Source organism: Eretmochelys imbricata, chromosome 5 (genome assembly GCF_965152235.1).
Source record: "Eretmochelys imbricata isolate rEreImb1 chromosome 5, rEreImb1.hap1, whole genome shotgun sequence".
NCBI lineage: Eukaryota > Metazoa > Chordata > Testudines > Cheloniidae > Eretmochelys > Eretmochelys imbricata.
Genome location: NC_135576.1, coordinates 49498790 through 49520416, shown reverse-complemented (window position 1 = coordinate 49520416; position 21627 = coordinate 49498790). Strand labels below are relative to the sequence as shown.

At 39.2% G+C, this 21627-nt stretch overlaps 1 protein-coding gene across 1 annotated transcript in view; it reads left to right on the top strand.

The window, feature by feature from the left end:
- Positions 1-21426, top strand: part of FCHO2 (FCH and mu domain containing endocytic adaptor 2) — a 230609-nt gene extending 209183 nt beyond the window's left edge. The window contains exons 21-27 of the mRNA XM_077817076.1: positions 199-310; positions 920-1075; positions 3447-3579; positions 5439-5638; positions 8865-8929; positions 18362-18526; positions 18814-21426. Of these exons, the coding sequence (XP_077673202.1) occupies positions 199-310; positions 920-1075; positions 3447-3579; positions 5439-5638; positions 8865-8929; positions 18362-18526; positions 18814-18836 (854 nt within the window). The 3' untranslated portion in view covers positions 18837-21426. The remainder of the gene's footprint in view (positions 1-198; positions 311-919; positions 1076-3446; positions 3580-5438; positions 5639-8864; positions 8930-18361; positions 18527-18813) is intronic.
- Positions 21427-21627: the final 201 nt, after the last annotated feature.

Sequence of the window (21627 nt, the reverse complement as noted above, 5' to 3'; positions counted from 1 at the left end):
GCTTTGATTGTGTTATATTCTGATTTGAAATGTTTTTCGAATACATTTTTCCACACACTTTTCAAAGAAAATACTTTGGACTTTGCTGTGAAGCTGATGGTAGTGACTTCTTGTGACAGTAACATAGGTAGCCAACCATTTTTAAATCTAGCTGATAAGCTTCTTGAAAATTAAACCTATAAACTATATGTATTCTAGGTGTTTCACGTGGTCCCAGCCCTGTCACCCTTGGAAACCAGGACACCCTGCCTGTTGCAGTAGCCTTTACTGAATCTGTTAACGCCTACTTTAAAGGAGCAGATCCTACGAAGTTAGTTAAATAGTGAATTGTTTTGACTATACTGAGTTACATTTAGAAAACAAATTGGTCTTTTTTCTTTTCTTTTAAATATGGGGGAAAAAATGGTGACACTTTAGAAGAATGTGGTAAATTCGTTGAAATGAATTTCTGATGAAAATGAGATGGTGATTTGTCACTGGCCAGGCATAGTTCAGGTAGGTGCTATGTCTAAATTGTCCCATGCAGCTCAAAGCACCTCATTTCTACCTGCAACACCCCTGCTATGCCAGTTGTAGCCATCTCCTACAAATAGTTGTGCCTTGTGTTTGTGGTGTGGAAAAAAAACCGTTCACCAATAGACTGTATGCTTTATCCACCAAACTCATTTCACTTGCAACCTCATCGAATTTTTAAATCATATCCCAAGAGGTGAAAGAGGTACTGTATTAAGTCATAGTGCCACCTTCTCTTCATTTAAAATCAATTTGTATTTTAAATTTATGACTTAGATACAAATATTCTGAAAACAGTAAACCTTTACTTTAAGATTAATACTGAAATTTGACATGCAGTAAGAACTGAGTATTTTTATTTTTATTCCATTGTAATAGAATTGCTCTTCTCTCATCTCTCTCCCAGATGTATTGTGAAGATCACTGGTGATATGACAGTATCATTCCCAAGTGGGATTATTAAAGTCTTCACCAGCAACCCATCTCCAGCTGTACTCTGCTTCAGGGTAAAAAACACAAGCAAACTAGAGCAGATTCTTCCAAATGCACAACTTGTATACAGGTTTTGTATTTTTTTATCTAATAGAAAACAATGTAATTTTAAAATGTGAATTGTTGCATTTATATTTAAAAACAAATTCTCCACTACCTTATTGTTTAAACTTCGCTGTGAATTTGATTTATGCACCAGTAAATTGCCCTGTATATTTTTTATGCTTAATTTCTGTTCAGCACTCACTTCAGTCCCATTATGAGAATTGGATAGATTATTAGACTTGAAATTTCCATTGATTATAATGGGAACCACATGGCTAAAACTCCAAAAATTGCTTAAAAATCTAGTTGTATGAATCTGTGGATGTCTCTTTACATAAGTTTTTGTAAATTAAATGTTTTTAGACAAGCTCTGTTTACAAATTAAACCAGATTTAATTTATCTAAATACATAAATAGATGTTTAAATTATATGAAGAGTGTACCTGGTCACTAACCGAAATTTCAAGAAGACTTGATGCTCCCTCTTCAGGGCACATGGCATTTTTTATACAGGGATCACATTGGAATGCTTGATGGATCAAGTGTCAGCCTTCACTTGGAAATCTCTTAGTTTGCAGTTAATAGAGAAGTTCTTTTTCTGATATGACAATTACTATTGTGGGGTTTTTTTTAAGCTACATCTTTTATACAGTAGACCAGAAACTTTGTGTTACTGTATAGATGAGAGGTTTCAGAGTAGCAGCCGTGTTAGTCTGTATCCGCAAAAAGGAAAGGAGTACTTGTGGCACCTTAGGGACTAACAAATTTATTTGAGCATAAGCTGTTAGTCTCTAAGATGCCACAAGTACTCCTTTTATTTGAGCATAAGAGCTGTAGCTCACAAAAGCTTATGCTCAAATAAATTTGTTAGTCTCTAAGGTGCCACAAGTCCTCCTTTTCTTTTTCCTGTCTTCACAGTGAGAAGGCAGATTCTATTTAGATGAGCAAAAGGACTTCTGAAAATTCTTAGAGGGGAAAAAAGCAGTGCCCATCTAGAGTAATTGTTTTGTAAATTGCAGCTAGAGCTGCCTGAAAGTCAGGATTTCTGGTTTGTGAGAAATTTCAGTGTTTTGAAATTTCTTGCAAACTAGAAATCCCTCCAGAAAATAATTTTGGAAACACCACCACATGGAGCTGCAGACTCATATAATCCACATGGCGGTGCTGCCATGGCCCCTGGAAGCCAGAGATTTCTGGCCCCAGAACAGTCTCCATGGCAGGGCTGCCTCAGACCTATGGGCTCTGGAACATGAAAGCTCAGGGAACTAGGTAGACTAGACTATTTGTTGCTGTAGCAGAGCACTTACAGGGACAAGTGCTATCTGCTCAGGGACTCTCTAGTTGGACCTCCAGCTGTATCACTTTTTGTTTCCAGTTGGCAGTATCTGCCTTCCCTGGGTGGGGAGAGGGCCCACTCCAGTAGAACACGTGCAAATCAATAACAACATGTCTTTGAGAAGTACCTATACTGGACATTTGTAAGATGGAAACCTGCAGTTCCATCGACACCTTCACAAAGGATTATGCCTTAGTCCTAGATTATTCTCCAGATTCAGCAGTACAGACAGCAGTATTACAGACATCTATACTGCCTGCATCCTTGCACTCTCACCTGGTTGAATACTGCTTACCACTCATGTGTGGAATACACACTGGGACTGCCACACAAAGAAGAAAAGCAGGTTGTTTACCTGTAACTGAAGATTCTTCAAGATATGTGGTCCCTATCTCTATGCAACTGCCTGCCCTCCTTCCCCTCTACTTTGGATCATGACTGGATTTGCAATAAGAGGAGGAACTGGAGAAGTGTTGGTCCACGCTGCCCCTCAAAACCTCAGTATAGAACATGAGGGAAGCAACTGTACAGATGTAAACCAGTGGAAACCACCTGCTAGAAATCTCTGATCTCAGGCGCCTAGAGTGCATGCATACCATACGTGGACTAGAGATAGGGACCATACATCTTGAAGAACCTCTAGTCACACGTAAGTAACCTCCACATTGTGATCAAGGCATTTCAGTGTTTATAATCTTACATTAGATTAAATTTATTTTTAAAGATACTTTTGTAGCTTTTTCCCCTCAAGGTGTCACTACAGGTCAGGTTTTGTTAATATTAAAAATATGTCCTCTTGAAGGCACAATCCAGACACAGCCTTAACTATGGTGCCACTGGCATTCACCTGTAATCCAGGAGTGTGTATTTGTGTTGAATGCTAGTATTGAATAGGTAACTGATGTGTCTTGATATTCTGAAAGGTGCAATTATGTTACAACCTCTTAATTGTGTGTTTGAAAAAAGAAATAAAGGGAAAGGTCTACCACTTAATTTTAAGACAACCAACATAAGAAAAGTGATATTTTTATTCCCATTCCTATCTTCATTTTATCTGTAGTGATCAATCACAGAGTGACTCCAGTACAAAAGATTTTTGGATGAACATGCAAGCTGTCACAGTCTACCTCAAGAAGTTATCAGAGCAGAATCCATCTGCTTCCTATTATAATGTTGATGTTTTAAAATATCAGGTAAATATTTTTTTTATTTGGAGATTATTTTTTTAAGGAACTTTTGCAGATTTCACATCTGTAAAGAGACTATCAGAATTATTGTTTGTGTGGGCATAAAGGAGGATTGTCACCATTTAGTTGGATAGTTCTTAAGCCACACCTACACTAAACTGTTCCAAACCATAGGACCTCACCGGGCTGCTGGATCAATTTTCGCCCTTGGTGTTTCCTTGCTGCATCTCCTGGCTTGATGACTTTTCTGTTTGCTCATACTTGCTCTGAGCATGTGACACTTATGCAGGGTTCCAACATTGTTTCCTTTGACTATTACTGGCAGAGGGAAGTGAGACCTTATACTCAATTTGATGGTATTTCTCCATCTGTCTATGTGATAACTTTTGAATGCTGCATCCAGTCAATTCCAGATTTTCAAGAAATGTTCTAGGCATAACCCTACTGATTTTGGTGAAACTGGAAAAATCAAAAGGGAGAAATGAGGGATAAAAGGAGCCCCTGCAGCTGCCATTCAGCAGCTTCATTTGCCTCTGTTATTGTCTATAGATAGAAGAACCAGTTGATGGCACCCATACCCCTTGCCAGGATAGCAGCTCTCCCCATCTTCCAATACAGTTTACAAATGTTGATGCCCTTAAAAGGAGAGTGTGAGGGAGGGAAAGGAAAGGGTCATGGGGGGCATGTAGAGCCCCTGGCATGGAGGATGGGGGCACACAACATCTGGTGAGATGGGAATAGGGGATGCACATGAGCCCCTGGCCTGGGAGGGAGTGTGGGAGACCAGGGAAGAGGGAGGCACCTAAAGCCCCTAGCATAGGGTGGGGAAGGAGAGGGCCACTCAGAACCCGTGCCGTGAGGAGAATGGGAGACATTGATATTGGTGGGGGGAAAGGGAGTATGGGGGGCAAAAAGAGTCCCTGGGATGTGGGGGCGGGGTCATACAGAATCCTTGGGTGGATAATGGGGGACCCTAGTATAAGACAATGAGGGGGCACACAGAGCCCCTGGCTTGGAGGCTGGGGAAGAGTGGGGGAACCTGGTGTGCAGGGGGGGATAATGGGGAAGCACAGAGTCCCGGACATGAGGGAGCCGTTAGGGACACCCAGATCCCCTGGCATAAGGGAGAAGGTAGCGGTGTCTGAAATAAAAGGGGATGGGAGGGTGGCTCACAGGGAGCTTGTAAGGGGAATATAGGGATACAGAGAGCCCCTGGTGTCTGTGATGTGCTCAGCCTACGGAAGCAGCCAAATGTGTGCTTCAACTGGTAGGCAAAAGTTGTTTTTAATTGTACTTTTGTGATAACTGTCCCGTGACTGTAAGTTACCCTCTCTCAATTAAATCATTATGGTCCACAAGTGGATGAGAGAAAATAAGACCTCTCCAGGCAGATTTCTTCAGTGCAATGTAGAATACAAAAGACAACTTAAAAACTAAACTGACACAAATGTTTTGTATTGGAAGAGCCAGAAAGGGAAGGGAATTTGGGGGGTGGAGGGGAGACAGTTAATCCCCCCTCCTTTCCCACGCCCCCAAATAAGTCTGACAAAAGCAGTCTGTGGAATTAAGAGATAAAAGCTGCTGAGCCCAGTCTGGCTTGGATGTTGTTCCCAATTAAGTTGAGTATATCCCATTTAGTTATAAGGCACAATTGGATAGATGGATGGATAATCTCAATTGTGTGTCATTAAGTGATACTTTTTGAATGAGACCTTCCTCCCCCAAAAGAGCATTAGTGATTATTAATTTGCATTTATCTCAGATATAACCAGGATTTATAACAGAGTTAGAAACTTAATTGTTGCTAACATAGTTCCATAATTCTTACAATAAGTAAATAGATATTTAATTTTATTTTTTAAAAGGTATCTTCAAATGGTATCCAGTCCACTCCCTTGAATCTTGCAACTTACTGGAAGTGTAATGCTAGCACTACTGATGTAAGAGTGGATTACAAATACAACCCAGAATCTATGACTCTGCCTAGTATGCTGTCTAACATACAGGTTGTCGTACCGGTAGATGGAGGAGTAACAAACATGCAGTCACTTCCCCCTGCAAAATGGTAAATTCAGTGCATTTCTGTTATAGTATCAAATTTCTTTCAGTACACTTGTTAACATTATGTGAATCTTGAAAAGAAATCTTGAGAGTTTTTTGCAATTGCTGTAGTAACTTATTTTAAACCCTTTGATAGTGTGTAAACTTATTAGATAGTACTAGTTTTCACTCCAAAACATAGACAATGCCCAGTCAATTTATATTAATTCAAATTGAAAACATGCACTCATTCCAACCATAGGAGAGCAGCTCAAGCCAATGCAACTATCTGTGTTCTTTTGGACAGATTTTTCATTGGCTGTATTTTGCACTAAACTGGGTGTAACATCTTCTAAACTAATGGCCATTTCATTTGAAATTGCTTCCACAGATCATGTTGTTGAATTTGTATGTCATGTCATGTGAACAGTGTAATCATTGGAAGCAGTTAACCCACCTGCTGCCATGGTTACACAGGTCAGCACCAACACTGAGGTTATATAAAGGTGCACATTTTTCTCCTTGAGGTCTAGTTTCACCTGTAGACAAATTAGAGAATTGCTGGTCTGTGGCTCAGTATCAATTTGCCATCTATTTCTTTAAAATTTGCAGAAAGTTTTCCTGTACCTTTTTCTTGTAGTAATTAGTCATTAGTTTTTTCTCTGTGGTGTTTTCAAATAAAGTTTGTTTTCCTCAGGACACGTATAAATGGAGATGAGGCAGATTTTGGGGGGAGGGGTGATTAATATGTTGCACAAAGTGAAAACAAAGAACTGTAACAGTTACAAATGGCATTCATAAGGAAAAAATAAAGGGAAATACTAGCCTAGCATTGCTCAAAAATGGGAATTGGGGGACGAATTGGAAAAAAAAAAAGAAATTTTTCTTGATTTTTCTAAATAAAGAAAGCTAAAGTCAAAATATTGTGACCCATTCTGTAGTCAACAGAAAAACCAGGGGAAATTTTTCACAATTTTGTTGAAGTTTATCCAAATTGTGTTTAATTCAAACACTTGAAAAATTTGAACTAGCTTTAGTAAATATAATATAAAATCATATTACTCAAATCTTTAAATTTTCCATATGTTTGCTGCTTTTCGTTGTGGTAAGAATTCAGAATGGAAGAATTTTTCATAAAGACAAAATTATGATGCTTTGTGTTTCAAGGTTCTTTCTAAAAGTTGTCTGATTTTTTTTCATCTGAACCTTGCCTTGCTTCACAAACTGATGTGGTGCAAGTGCTGTGGTGTTATCTGGATAGCTTCCAGTTTTTCTGGAATTAATCAATTTTTTAATATTGTGCTTTGAGGAAGTACTGTAGAAGAATCATTTTAATCACTGAAGCTGACAAGCTGAATCTTCCTTGTTGTTCAGGCCTGCTATTTTCAAGGAGGGGTACAATTACCAAATGATTGTTAAATTATTCCACTAGGACTATGGCAGCTTTTGCAGCCTACCTGAATAATGCTTTAATCTCTGAGCTGTGCAAAGTATTTACTAGAGCTGGTCAGAACACTTTGCAAAAATAGAATGTTTCATGGAGATGTATTGGTTTCCACAGATCCTTTGTTGGGAAGATGTTTGGGTAAAGAAAAAAGGAGAGAGACTCTAGCTGGGTAGTTGGAGGTCTGGGATGCGGAAGACCCAGGTTCTAGTCCCTGATCTGGGGTTGTGGAAGAATGGACTCAATGTTGGAGCTACCCGCCCCCACAGTTGGGTGTGGCGTAACAGGCTCTCCTCCTCTAGCACCCCTGCAGTCTGCTGATTCTCATGACTCAGCCCTCTGCCCAGATCATGTCTAGTCCCACGCCTCCCAGTGTAACAACATCCAAATAACAAGTTGTCCAGTCCCTCTGGCTGGTCTGCTCAATTCTGGGCTCAGTACTCAGTACACTCTTTTCTCAGGGCTTCCAGTAGTCCATATCCCCTTCTCCAGGGCTTTGTACCACCTCACCAGTGGCTGCTGGGGGAGCCCAGGCTTTCCCACTACATCGTGTTTCAGTCCAGAGACCCTAGGACAGGCAATCAAGGTTCACTGTGTCAGACTTCATGCTGCCATCTTCCTGGACTTCTTCCTACCAAGTCTGTCAGCTGGCCTCTCTAAAGCGAGGACTCTCAGTCTCCCTTCCCCCCCACCAATAAATCCCACACCAAAAGTGCTGCTTAACCCAACTTCTGACCTTGTCAGGCTTGCCCTTTCACCCTCTTACGTTTTCTTAACATAGTTACTCAGCTGAAGACCTCCCACCTCTCTCTGAAAGTCTAGATCCTGCCTTTCTATTAGGGCTCACTGCCAGATCCTGTGCCACATTGGTGACTGCTCAGTCTCTGTCCTGGCCTCCTGCCAGCCTTTGCAACTTAGTAGAGGATCCCAGGGTCAACTCGTCCCTGAGTTTCCTCCTTGACCTTCCTGGTCTCTCCACTGTTTAGTCCTGGACTGTTTAGTCCTGGAGTTCCTCCCTCTCTCCCTGCAGTCCCTCTTCTGCTCCAGATTTCCTCATTTCATACTACCCACTCAGTTCTTCTCACAGCTGGGACTCATCTTTAATTTGGTCTGACCCACCCTCCAGGTGCAGCCAGATAGCATAACTGCGCCTCAGGTCTACATTATTCCTTTGTTGCTTGTGTGGGGTATATATCCCCATCACAGGTGATCTGGAATGAAAAACTCCACTCTGAATCAGGCAGGGCAGGGACTTGAACCTGTCTCCTACATACCAGGCCAGTACCCTAACCACCAGGCTATAATTTCAAAACCTCAAAAGTTGTCACAAAATGGAATTGTCAGCCTTTGGCCAGCTCTCGTATCTACATATAGGTTGGTATGTGCTTTGGATGCTGAAGTTCTAATGTCTGCTTTGGGGGAACTGTTTTACAGTCCCTCCTCCACCTTCTTCATCTACTGCGGCTTAATCTCTCTTCAGAGATTATCTGTGGGAAGGTAATTTTATGCATGAGAAAATGAGATTACTTTTCAGTAATTTATCTAAATATACTACCTCCACAGAGCCACACTTATTCACTTCAACCTGTGCCTCTTTGTAGACTTATTTTTCAGACAGCTAAATTTCGGAGAGCAGGGGGAAAGGGATGCCTTTGTATAACCTCTGTCTAAACTGAGTTTAGTACAAGGATCCCTTCTTAGGGCTAACTGTTTTCAGCGGTTCCAGGGTCACCAGGTGAATGGATCTAGGGCAGGAATATATTCTAAAACTTTCTGTTGTTGGTGAGTAACTAGCTTTCTCTTTTAGGAATGCAGAACAGATGAAAGCTTTTTGGAAAATATCTGGTATTTCAGAAAAATCAGAGAATGGAGGTAAGTTTGAGTGTGGTGTTGGTAATTTTATTATATAGAAATAAACTATTTAATTAGAAGAAATACATTTTTATCATTTTCCTTTGTGTTTTACTTTTCCCACTCTGGTGTCTGCATCCTTTTGCATGTGATCTCCTATTCCTGGATTGTCCTCTCATCTGGTTTACCAAGCTGCCACCACCACATTCAAATTCACCTTGAAAACGCTGTTTACACAGCCCAAAAGCTGAGTTATCAGCCAAAATAAATAAATAAAACTCTCTACCTTACTTCTCCTTGAAATCCCAGTATGTCATAAGAACTGCCATACTGGGTCAGACCAAAGGTCCATCTAGCCCAGTATCCTGTCTTCCAACAGCGGCCAAGGCCAGGTGCCCCAGACGGAATGAACAGAACCGGTAATCATCAAGTGATCCATCCCGTCGCCCATTCCCAGCTTTTGGCAAATAATCCTGCTGTGTGTGTGTGTCTCTCTCTCTCTGATTTAAAACTGCTTGGAATAGGAAGTGTTCATTTTTTGTCTTATAAAGCACCAAGAATGTTGTCAGCACTTCACAAATAACACAGAAGAAACTGAAACTGTTCCCAGATGTTACTTCCTAATTCTCCTGAAATGTTTGTTTAAAAAAAAAACCTAAATTCTTCAAGATTATAAATGGGTTGTTTTTGAATAAATCTAATCTTAAAATCTCAGGTTAGTTGACTGGTTTATTTTATTGTTAATTGGGAGCACAAAATATAGTTGTTAATAAAGCAGCTATTGGAGAAGAAAGGGTGAAACTACTCCAGAGCAGCTAGCAGTTCTAATGACTAATCATTGCCATCGATGAGGAAAATATACAGTACATTGCAGGTTTTGCCTGTTTCAGTACCATATGGAAGTGAATAGCTGTTCAAGGAAAGTTAATTTTTAATGCCATTTTTGCATAGTTTAATTGTTGACTAAGCAGAAAGTGTACAATAGTTAGATAAATATTAGTTACTAAGATCACATTCTGCATTTTATGTAACTTACAGTTTTATTAACCTGGGACAGGAGTATGGATCAGCAATAGAGAGAGTCAAAAGAAAACACTGAAATTGATAGTCTAAAAGTTCTCTTTTCTTGCTTGCTCACTCCATCCATTTTTATCTACTTTTTCTCTCCATGTCTGATACATTCTGTCCATTTCCAAATATTTTTTCTCATTTTTGTCAATGTTTTTTTTTCTCTCTATCCTTTCTGTCCACTTACTTTCTAAAGCAGTATCTCCTATGTCATCTAATTCTAAGATGCCAATATCAATGGCATATAAGCATCACCACCTAGATACGAAGAAGGGAGGAAAGATGCCATAGCATGAGTCAATATCTTTCATTTTCATTCATATTTACCACATACTCTGTTCACCTTTTCCTTGCTCTGTCCCATATGCTGTTGTCTCAATACCCATTGTTCCTGTTCTGACGTTTCCTCAACTTTGTAATGCTGGCATCTGTATTGCGTTGTCTTCACATTCTTACCCAACTGTCTTTCTATATAAATAATAACCTTCAGCACTTACTACATAGCAGTTAATAAATATTAACTATTTGTCACACCACTTCTGAGATAGGAAAAAATTGTATTATCCCCGTTTTACAGATAGTGAAAACTAAGACATAAAAGTTAAGTAGCTTGACCAAGGCCACAGAGAGAGAAAGATTGCTAATACCAGAATAAAATGTTGGAGTTCTGTGCCCTGTCCAGTGTTTAATGTATTAGAACATGTTGCAGTTTCTTGTGGCCAAACATCATGTGGCTGTGCAGCTGCAAAGATCTGGGCAGTGGTCAGGTGGAAGTTTGTAACAGCTGAGTTGGCAAACGTGCACATGAAAAATAGAAAAATTTTTCATCAGTAGATTTAAAAGTACTTTGCAAAGGTGGATACTGTTATGAGAAAGTGCATATAAATTGACTTGCCTAGTATTCACAGAGTGAGTGGCAGAGGTGGGAATTGCTTTTTAGGCCAGAAGAGGTACAGCTGGGATCAGGTAGCATAATATTCTGTATAACACAGGCCAGTAATACCTGCATCAACCCCAGTAAGGTTTTCAGCAATGTCAAGCACCCACAGCTCCTGTTGACTTCAAAGAGAAAATATATAGACTAGGAATAATTAACTTCCAAAAGGGAGACTTATTTAATTTTGAAGGAAGTAGTGGAAGTCATTGAGTGCTCCTTTTTCCTCCTATTCTATAATATGAAAACAAGGGAACGCTTCTTTAGAACTAAAAGAAGGAAATAAATCTTTATTCATTGTATATTGAATGTGCAGTGGCACAGGAGCCAGCAAAAAGAGCTGTAAACAGGAGTTGGAGTGGGAGTTTCCAAGGGGAGTTTGTATTGCGGTGCTTGTTTGGGGTTTGTTTTTTCTGTGGGTGCTGGTGTTTTGGTGTGGTTTGTTTCCCCCAGATTAACAGGATTTAGGTGGGAAGGCTATGACAGATACAGAGGCAGCAGTGGGAGTGACCCATGTAGTGGAAGACACAATGAATAGGATTGGATGTGGAAGCTGCGGTATGTACATGATCCTGGAGGGGGTACCTGGAAAGAGTTTCGTCTGCATGAAGTGCCGTCTGATAGCGCTGATGGAGGAAAAGATCCGAGGATTGGAGAGGCAGGTGAAAAGTCTGGTTGAGTTTAGAAGGGGGTTCAAGCGGATTATGGAGCAAAGACATGAGGCAGCTGAAGGGAAAAGCTCAGACTTGCAGGTGGAAGCAGGGCTGAAGAGCTCTGAGGGAAGATGGCTGGGTGAAGAAAATGGACAGTGGAAGCATGTGACTAAGAACTGGGCAGAGGAAAAGACAGGCTAGTGAAGGAGAAATAGAGCTCAAGAACAGGTTTGCAGAGTTGGAAAATGAAGAAGGGGCTCAGCAGGTGGTCACTGAAGGTTGAAGGACAAGGAAGAAGAGAAGAGTGGCTAGTCCTGTAGGAAAAGGGGAAGAGTCAGTGGAGACTACACCAAATATGAGCCCCAGGAGGATACGAGATGGGTTGAAGAGGATTACAAGGGAGAATCGGAATGGAAAGAACATGCAACCAGAGGGAATGGGATAAACCGAAGAATCGCACCGTCACCAGGAAAAGGCAGATCTTTGTGAACGGGGACTCCTTATTGAGAAGAATGGACAGGCCTGTAACCAGAGCTGATCCAGAGAATAGAAGGGTATGCTGTCTTCCAGATGCTAAGATACGGGAAGTGGACCTGAGGTTGAAGAGGATCCTAAAGGGAGCGGGAAAGAATCCACTGATCGTCCTTCATGTGGGAACAAATGATACTGGTAGATTCTCGCTGGAACATATCAGGGCAGACTATGCCAGGCTGGAGAAGACACTTAAGGAAATCGAGGCTCAGGTGATCTTCAGTGGGATTCTGCCTGTTCCTAGAGAAGGGCAACAAAGGTGTGACAAGGTTATGACTATCAACAGATGGCTCAGGCACTGGTGCTCTTAGGAGGGCTTTGGGATGTATGGCCACTGGGAGGCATTCGTGGACAGAGGACAGTTCTCTTGGGATGGACTTCATCTGAGTAGGGAAGGAAATAGACTTCTAGGATGGAGGTTGGCACAACTGATTAAGAGAGCTTTAAACTAGGAATTTGGAGGAGATGGTTGAGAGATGTCCAGGTAATCTCCACACCGGATTTTAGCATTGAGAGGGAAGAAAACAAAGAAAGAAAGGATACAGCTGTGGGTAGGAGAATGGACATAAGGAAAAAAGGCAGTGTGGATACCAGTCTAATAGGTTGTACTGGCTGTAGAATGTCCGTGCCTAATCGGGTAAAGAATGTGAGCGAGGCCAAACAGCAAAAATTAAGAGGTTTGTACACCAATGCAAGGAGCCTTGGTAACAAAATGGAGGAACTAGAGCTACTGGTGCAGGAAGTGAAACCAGATATTACAGGGATAACAGAAACATGGTGGAATAGTAGTCATGACTGGACTAAGCTATTGAAGGGTATGTGCTGTTTAGGAAAGACAGAAATAAAGGTAAAGGTGGTGGAGTAGCATTGTATATCAATGATGAGGTAGAATGTAAAGAAATAAGAAGCGATGGAATGAATAAGACAGAGTCCGTCTGGGCAAAAATCACATTGGGGAAGAAAACTACTAGAGTCTTCCCTGTGATAGTGCTTCGGGTGTGCTGTAGACCGCCGGGATGTAATCTGGATATGGATCGAGCCCTCTTTAATATTTTTAATGAAGTAAATACTCATGGAAACTGCGTGATCATGGGAGACTTTAACTTCCCAGATATAGACTGGAGGACAAGTGCTAGTAATAATAATAGGGCTCAGATTTTCAGCTAGATACGATAGCTGATGGATTCCTTCAGCAAGTAGTTGCTGAACCGACAAGAGGGGATGGCATTTTAGATTTGGTTTTGATGAGTAGTGAGGACCTCATAGAAGAAATGGTTGTAGGGGACAACCTTGGTTCAAGTGATCATGAGCTAATTCAGTTTAAACTGAATGGAAGGATAAACAAAAATAAATCTGCGACTAGGGTTTTTGATTTCAAAAGGGCTGACTTTCAAAAATTAAGGAAATTAGTTAGGGAAGTGGATTGGACTGAAGAAATTATGGATCTAAAGGCAGAGAAGGCCTGGGATTACTTCAAATCAAAGCTGCAGAAGCTATCGGAAGCCTACATCCCAAGAAAGGGGAAAAAACTCACAGGCAAGAGTTGTAGACCAAGCTGAATGAGCAAGCAGCTCAGAGAGGTGATTAAGAAAAAGCAGAAAGCATACAGGGAGTGGAAGATGGGAGGGATCAGCAAGTAAAGCTACCTTATTGAGGTCAACATGTAGGGATAAAGTGAGAAAGGCTAAAAGTCAAGTAGAGTTGGACCTTGCAAAGGGAATTAAAACCAATAGTAAAAGGTTCTATAGCCATATAAATAAGAAGAAAACAAAGAAAGAAGAATTGGGACCGCTAAACACTGAGGATGGAGTGGAGGTTAAGGATAATCTAGGCATGGCCCAATATCTAAACAAATACTTTGCCTCATTCTTTAATGAGGCTAATGAGGATCTTAGCGATAATGGTAGCATGACAAATGGGAATGAGGACATGGAAGTAGATATCACCATATCTGAGGTAGAAGCGAAACTCAAACAGCTTAATGGGACTAAATCGGGGGGCCCAGATAATCTTCATCCAAGAATATTAAAGGAATTGGCACATGAAATTACAAGCCCATTAGCAAGAATTTTTAATAAATCTGTAAACTCAGGGGTTGTACCATATGACTGGAGAATTGCTAACATAGTTCCTATTTTTAAGAAAGGGAAAAAAGTGATCCGGGTAACTACAGGCCTGTTAGTTTGACATCTGTAGTATGCAAGGTCTTGAAAAAATTTTTGAAAGAGAAAGTAGTTAAGGAGATTGATGTCAATGGTAACTGGGACAAAATACAACATGGTTTTACAAAAGCTAGGTCGTGCCAAACCAAGCTGATCTCCTTCTTTGAGAAAGTAACAGATTTTTTAGACAAAGGAAACACAGTGGATCTAATTTACCTAGATTTCAGTAAGGCATTTGATACGGTGCCTCATGGGGAATTATTAGTTAAATTGGAAAATATGGGGATCAATATGAAAATTGAAAGGAATTGGTTAAAGGGGAGACTTCAGCGGGTCATACTGAAAGGTGAACTGTCAGGCTGGGGGCAGGTTACCAGTGGAGTTTCTCAGGGATCGGTTTTGGGACCAATCTTATTTAATCTTTTTATTACTGACCTCGGCACAAAAAGTGGGAGTGTGCTAATCAAGTTCGCACATGATACAAAGCTGGGAGGTATTGCCAGTTTAGAGAAGGACTGGGATATCATACAGGAGGATCTGGATGACCTTGTAAACTGAAGTAATAGTAATAGGATGAAATTTAATAGTGAGAAGTGTAAGGTCATGCATTTAGGGATTAATAACAAGAATTTTAGTTATAAACTGGGGACACATCAGTTAGAAGTAACGGAGGAGGAGAAGGACCTTGGAGTATTGGTTGACCACAGGATGACTATGAGCCGCCAATGTGATATGACCGTGAAAAAAGCTAATGCGGTCTTGGGATGCATCAGGTGAGGTATTTCCAGTAGAAATAAGGAGGTGTTAGTACCGTTATACAAGGCACTGGTGAGACCTCACCTGGAATACTGTGTGCAGTTCTGATCTCCCATGTTTAAGAAGGATGAATTCAAACTGGAACAGGTACAGAGAAGGGCTACTAGGATGATCCAAGGAATGGAAGACCTGCCTTATGAAAGGAGACTCAAGGAGCTTGGCTTGTTTAGCCTAACCAAAAGAAGGCTGAGGGGAGATATCATTGCTCTCTATAAATATATCAGAGGGATAAATACCGGAGAGGGAGAGGAATTATTTAAGTTCACTACCAATGTGGACACAAGAACAAATGGATATAAACTGGCCATTGGGAAGTTTAGTCTTGAAATTAGGTGAAGGTTTCTAACCATCAGAGGAGTGAAGTTCTGGAACACCTTCCAAGGGAAGCAGTGGAGGCAAAAGACCTATCTGGCTTTAAGATTAAACTCGATAAGTTTATGGAGGAGATGGTATGATGGGATAACATGATTGTGGCAATTAATTGATCTTTAAATATTCATGGTAAATAGACCCAATGGCCTGTGATGGGATGTTAGATGGGGTGGGATCTGAGTTACTACAGAGAATTCTTTCCTGGGTATCTGGCTGGTGAATCTTGCCCACATGCTCAGGGTTCAGCTGATCGCCATATTTGGGGTCGGGAAGGAATTTTCCTCCAGGGCAGACTGGAAGAGGCCCTGGGGGTTTTTCACCTTCCTCCATAGCTTGGGGCACGGGTCACTTGCTGGAGGATTTTCTGCAAGAAAAGTCTTTAAAGTCTTTAAACCACGATTTGAGGACTTCAATAGCTCAGACGTAGGTGAGAGGTTTATTGCAGGAGTGGGTGGGTGAGATTCTGTGGCCTGCATTGTGCAGGAGGTCAGACTAGATGATCATAATGGTCCCTTCTGACCTTAATATCTATGAGTCTATGAAACATGAGAATTCACTGTCACAGTGGCCTTGTCTACACTAGAAAAATATATATGCATGTTTCTGAAGTGGTACAGTTCCCTTATTTACATTACAGCATTTTCCAATGGAACTCCACTGGCCCAGAAAACGTTTACAAGTTTTGCCAGTGTAGGTACACCCAGGCCATTGAGACAAACACTGATTAGATTTAGGTACTTACCTCCTTTGTAAAGCACTTTGAGATCTGCTGATGAAGTGTACTTTATAAGAACTGTTGTATTAATTTCGGATGGAATAAATGGACCCAGAGGTGTTAACATGACTCTGAAACTGCCAAACATTGAACAATTTTAAACAAGATTCAGGGTTTTGGTATAAGTAGACTTCAGTCTACTTAGTACCAGGGCAAACACTATTAAAAATCCTTTTAAACCTTTTATTAAAGATACAGAAAAAGAAGGAAAATCAGTTAAAACATTTGAAATGTAGAGTGTTAGGTAATGCTTTCACTATCACAGTATCCCTTGTTCCCTTTCCCTGTAGATTAAGAAGGAAAAAAACCCTTGTTTCACAGTCCCTTATATAGCAATAACTGTCCTTTTGGCTGGGGGAAAGAGAAAAGATTAGTTGAAATGAGTTGGAGCTGCTGTTGCTGCTGCTGTTAAAGTCCAATCCTCTTTCCTAGAAGACAAAACAAGACGAACACACAAAAGGGGAGAGAAAAGAGCAGCACAGGTAGAAAACCCAGCTTCTGTCTCTAGTGTTTACTTTTACTTGCAGCCTGATTGCTGGAGAAACACAGTCATAACACAAGATCTTATCAGCCACTCCAAAACCAGGCAAACTTGTATCAGCATGGGGTTGTTTAGAGCATTGCTTTTAGCTGCCTTTCTGGTTACCGGTTTACAGCAGTGTTGCAAAATATACAGTCTTGAGTGGCTAAGCCGGACTTCTTAACCAGAAGGAAAAACAGGAGAGAAAGGAAAGAGAAGCAGTAAGATAGGGAAGGAAAAGGATTGTGTGTGTGTCAGTCAGACCAAGTCTCACATTCTAGGTAGTATTTGGGATTGAGCCAGACCTCCTGGAGGTGGAGGTATCATCTGGGTCCCTCTTGTGGCCCAGTCTGGTCAGGACATCTCTTAGGGCTTATCTACTCATAAAGTGCTGCAGCAGCACCAATGCAGCGCTTAGTGAAGATGCTCCTACACTCCCAGGAGAGCTTCTCCCATCAGCGTAGGTACTCCAGCTCCCCAAGAGAAACCTTCCTGTTGACATAGCACTATTTACACTAGGAATTCATTTAGTATGACTGCATTGCTCGGGGATGTGGATTTTCCACACCCAAGTGACATAGTTATACCAACATAAATCAGTAGTTTATGGATTAAGGTGATGATGGCACAGTGGTGTGTCCTGGATTCTGGGGTCAGAGGAGAACGTGGATGGGGGCAGCCATGATGCTAAAGCTTGCTGCAACAGTTGTTGGCAGCTGTTTCGGCGGGGGTTGCTAATTTTCTCCAAAAAGTGGTGGTGGTGGTGTTTTTCTTTGAGAGCCTCAAAAGGGAATGATGGGCGGAATATTGCCCATCCTCTCATTAAATTGTCCACTTATTAGGCCTAATTTCTGACACACTAATTTTGATGCACCGATGTTTGGATCCGCACTTTTATTTACCAGGCATTATTTTAACACAGTCCTTCAGTTACAAAAGTAGGCCTTTTTGTGTGGACTAATTCTGTTTATCTCCCTTTTGCACCTTTTCCTATTGACATTTGTTGTTATAGTTTACTATGATATTTTATGAAAATTTCCCACTTTTCACAGTTGAGTTTACAGGTAGGGTAAATTTGTATACACAAATATTAAAATATAATCCCTCTGTTTTATTATTGTGTAATCCTGTCATTGGAGGTTTTTAAGAAGAAGCTGGACAAACACCTGTCATGGATGGTCTTGGTTTACTTGGACCTACCTCGGTCCAAGGAGCTGGACTTGATGACCTATCAAAGTCCATACCAGCCTGTGCTTCTATTATTCTATATGATGATTAGCCACATTTGCAGTTCAACAAGCTTAAACAGTTATTATAGGAGAGTTAAATACATTTCAGGTGATTGATCACCTGAAGCTCAGGAAGAAAATTTTTCTTCCACATACAGCTATGTAGATTGTGTGCTGCCTTTTTCTGAAGCATCCTTATATATTGGTCACTGCCTTAAGCAGAATACTGGACAAATAGACCAATGATGTGATCTGTTATGGAAATGTGTATATACATTCCTACACTCCCAGAAATTAGAGATCTTTATATTAGTGCACTGCCTATTACTTGTGTTTTGTGAAATGGATTGTTTTATAATCTCAAGACATTTAATTTTGTCATTATTTTTATAGGTTCTGGATCCCTGAGGGCAAAATTTGATCTTTTAGAAGGACCCAGTAAACCAGCTACACTTGCAGTGCAATTCATTAGTGAGGGAAGCACCCTTTCAGGTGTAGATGTAGAGCTAGTAGGCACTGGCTATCGGCTTTCCCTAGTTAAGAAGAGATTTGCCACTGGTAAGAAATTGAGATTTTTATATTTTTGAACTAACATGATTTACTAATGTAACTCTGACTTTTCTAATTATCTGTATAGAACATTTTTATACTTTGTCTACTGATTATCTGGTATATAAACATGGAGTACGTATGTGATGCATAATGAAAATAGTTATTGGTGCTTACTATAGGTGAAAACAAAAATACTGAAACTTTCTTTTATCTAATGTTTTATAGTCTTGTTTGTTGTGAAACATAATTACTGTAAATATTATAATTGCAAGAGGCTATTTATATTTTTTCAGGACGATATATGGCAGATTGCTGATGAACCTGTGGAAATCATTGGATCAAAGGAGCACAAGAAGCTCACTCTATTTTCTCTACCTTTCAAACACTATTTTAACATGCATTAATTTTTTTAAACTTTGACCTGTTTGGGGGCTCACTACAAAATAAGAAAAATGCACTTTTTTAAAGAAGTCATTTTGGGAAAAAAATGTTATTACTTTATAATAGCACTGAAGTGAACTTCAACACTGTTTTGTAAATGATCAACTACAATCGTTAGGAAACTTGTTTATTCAGATTTTAGTAAATTTATATAAACTTAAGTCAAAATACTAATCATTAGCTATATTGAAAATGTATGAAACTATATTATACTGTAAACATTAAACTTAAAAAACTAGGAGAGCAAGCACGAAATATATTAGCTTTGCATAAATAATATTCAAATGTAAGTTTTCAGTTTCCTTAATTGCCATTGTGCAAAGCAAACAGAGGCAAAGATAATCTCTCCACCCACTTACGTTGCATTCATGTGCTATAAAATCAGTTGTTAGAAAGAGATGTATACAAAAGTATGTGATTCCCATGTACCATATATTAAAGTGTAAATTGTTTTATATATAAGATTTAATTTTTTTTCTAAGTGCAATGTGTTAAAAATTGCAAAAGGCAGCAGAGATACTTACTTCTGCTGTTAGTAAATTTTATGGAAGTTGTGATCGTTTGAATTAATGCTGTAGACTTAATTTATTTTTATATGGATTACATAACATTTGTGCCTTTTTTTTAAACTGTGCCTGTCCGATTTGTTGTTGTTGTTCCTCACTTCCTTTTTCAGTCTGGCTCTTCCATACCGTGGTGTTTGTGTAGTGCATAGAACTTCATAAAATTCCTTTGAGTAGAATTTAGAAGGTATATTTACAATAACTGGAGGTTGCTTTGTAAAATGTTTAAAATACTGGATTACTTCGTTATGGGGTAATTGCAATAAATGCAGCCATTGTAGAGGGAAATGCATAGCGCAAGACTTTAATATAATCACAGAAAAACTCAGTGTCAAAGCTTCAACTTTAATCTCACCAAAGATGTGTGAATTCTGAAGATGCATAAAGAATGATAAAAACAGGATAATTTTTAAAACAAATGTAGCATTTCCCTTCACTCTGACTACTAAGTTGTTGAAGATTCAAGTGCTTTATGGACTTGTGACATGAATGTAAACCTTGTGCTTTGTGAGGAATAGCATTTTAGAAAGATATATTTTTGGCAGCAGCAACAAAAGTGCTGCCATTTGCATTATTAATTTAAGCTTCACTGAAAAACTACCAATTTGTATGTTTGTATTGTCACCTAATCTGTTTGCCGTATGCAAAATATAGGGCAGTGATCTGAAGTGACACATCGGTAGCATTTCTTAAAACCGTTTAGTAACTTCAAAAATCTGTCATGTATTGTGCTGCTGTTAAACAAGTCCTTATTAAGTGCAGAAATCAAATGTTTTGGGGCAGAATAATTTAATAACCTGCAAATGGGAACTGTATATTATAATTCTGAATATCAGTGTCTATTCAGATTATATACTGGAAGCAATAATAAATTTTTTGTTTGTGTAATAATTCATGTAAAACCACTAACAAATTGGACTGCTAAGCTTTACACAGATGAATTTTCAGGACCTTTAGACACTTATGTAAGTTCTGATTCATGATACACATTACAGACAAAAGAGTCCATTGTTAAACAATATACAGTACAGTATGTGCTTTTTATATGTACTCCTTGTTATAACAAACCTGAATTAAATTTGACTGGAGCAGTACATATGGCTCTTAATTTGCTAAAATATTACTCTTTACTGAATGATGAACATAACTAGAATATCTAATTCTTATTGTAATTGGCATTTAAAATGGTACAGTCTTTTACTGGAATCTTAATTGTAATCTGCTTTGCAATCAAACAGTGTGTTTAACCTGACAGTTATTTTATTACTGAAATCCAAGAATTATTTTACTCTCCATTTTTAATCAAGTACTACTTAAATTTCTAAATTTATGCAAGTAGTTAAGTTTCAACAATTTTAAACTAGCATTCATACCATGTGATAAAACATAATTTGTAATGGGTACCCATTACAATTTTGAAGCCATACAAATTTATATAGACTTTTTGTAGAGAAATCCATAAACAGTGTAAAAAAAATTAGATATTTGATGAGAAATGTATGTAGCAAGCTGGTTCTTGCTTGTGTATACAGTGATAACCTTTGTAGCTGCCTCCTATTGAGAAAATGAATTTTTAAACAATCCTAAAGGATCTGAGGTTTCTATGGATTATTAATACTTTGGAGTGTAAATTAGAACAATACAAATTTATCTTACAAAAATTTGTAAATACTTCTGATTTTTCATAAAATGTAAATTTTCAGAAAAACCTGCACCCATAATAAACATGTAATATATAATTTACAAGATGATTTATGCTGTTTATACTTACAATAATCAATACTCAAAATTCCAAATGCTTAATACAGGGGTAATCTTGTGCCATAGTATCTCGTTGGTTGGAACATATTACTTTATTTGCTCATTATTTCAAAGAATTAATAAATACCATCTGTTGTGGAACTGTTCTGGAACTGTTCTCTGGACAAAGCAAGAAGAACGGTGTTTAGATAGAAAAGGGAATTCAGCAAAGAGATGGTTCTGAATTTTACAGATACTAACAATATTGGCTAATCTATTCCTGGCAATGAATGTTACAAGAATAATCTGACTCCAGTGGATTTTAAATGTATATTTGAGTGGGCTTCTAATTGCTTTTTCTAA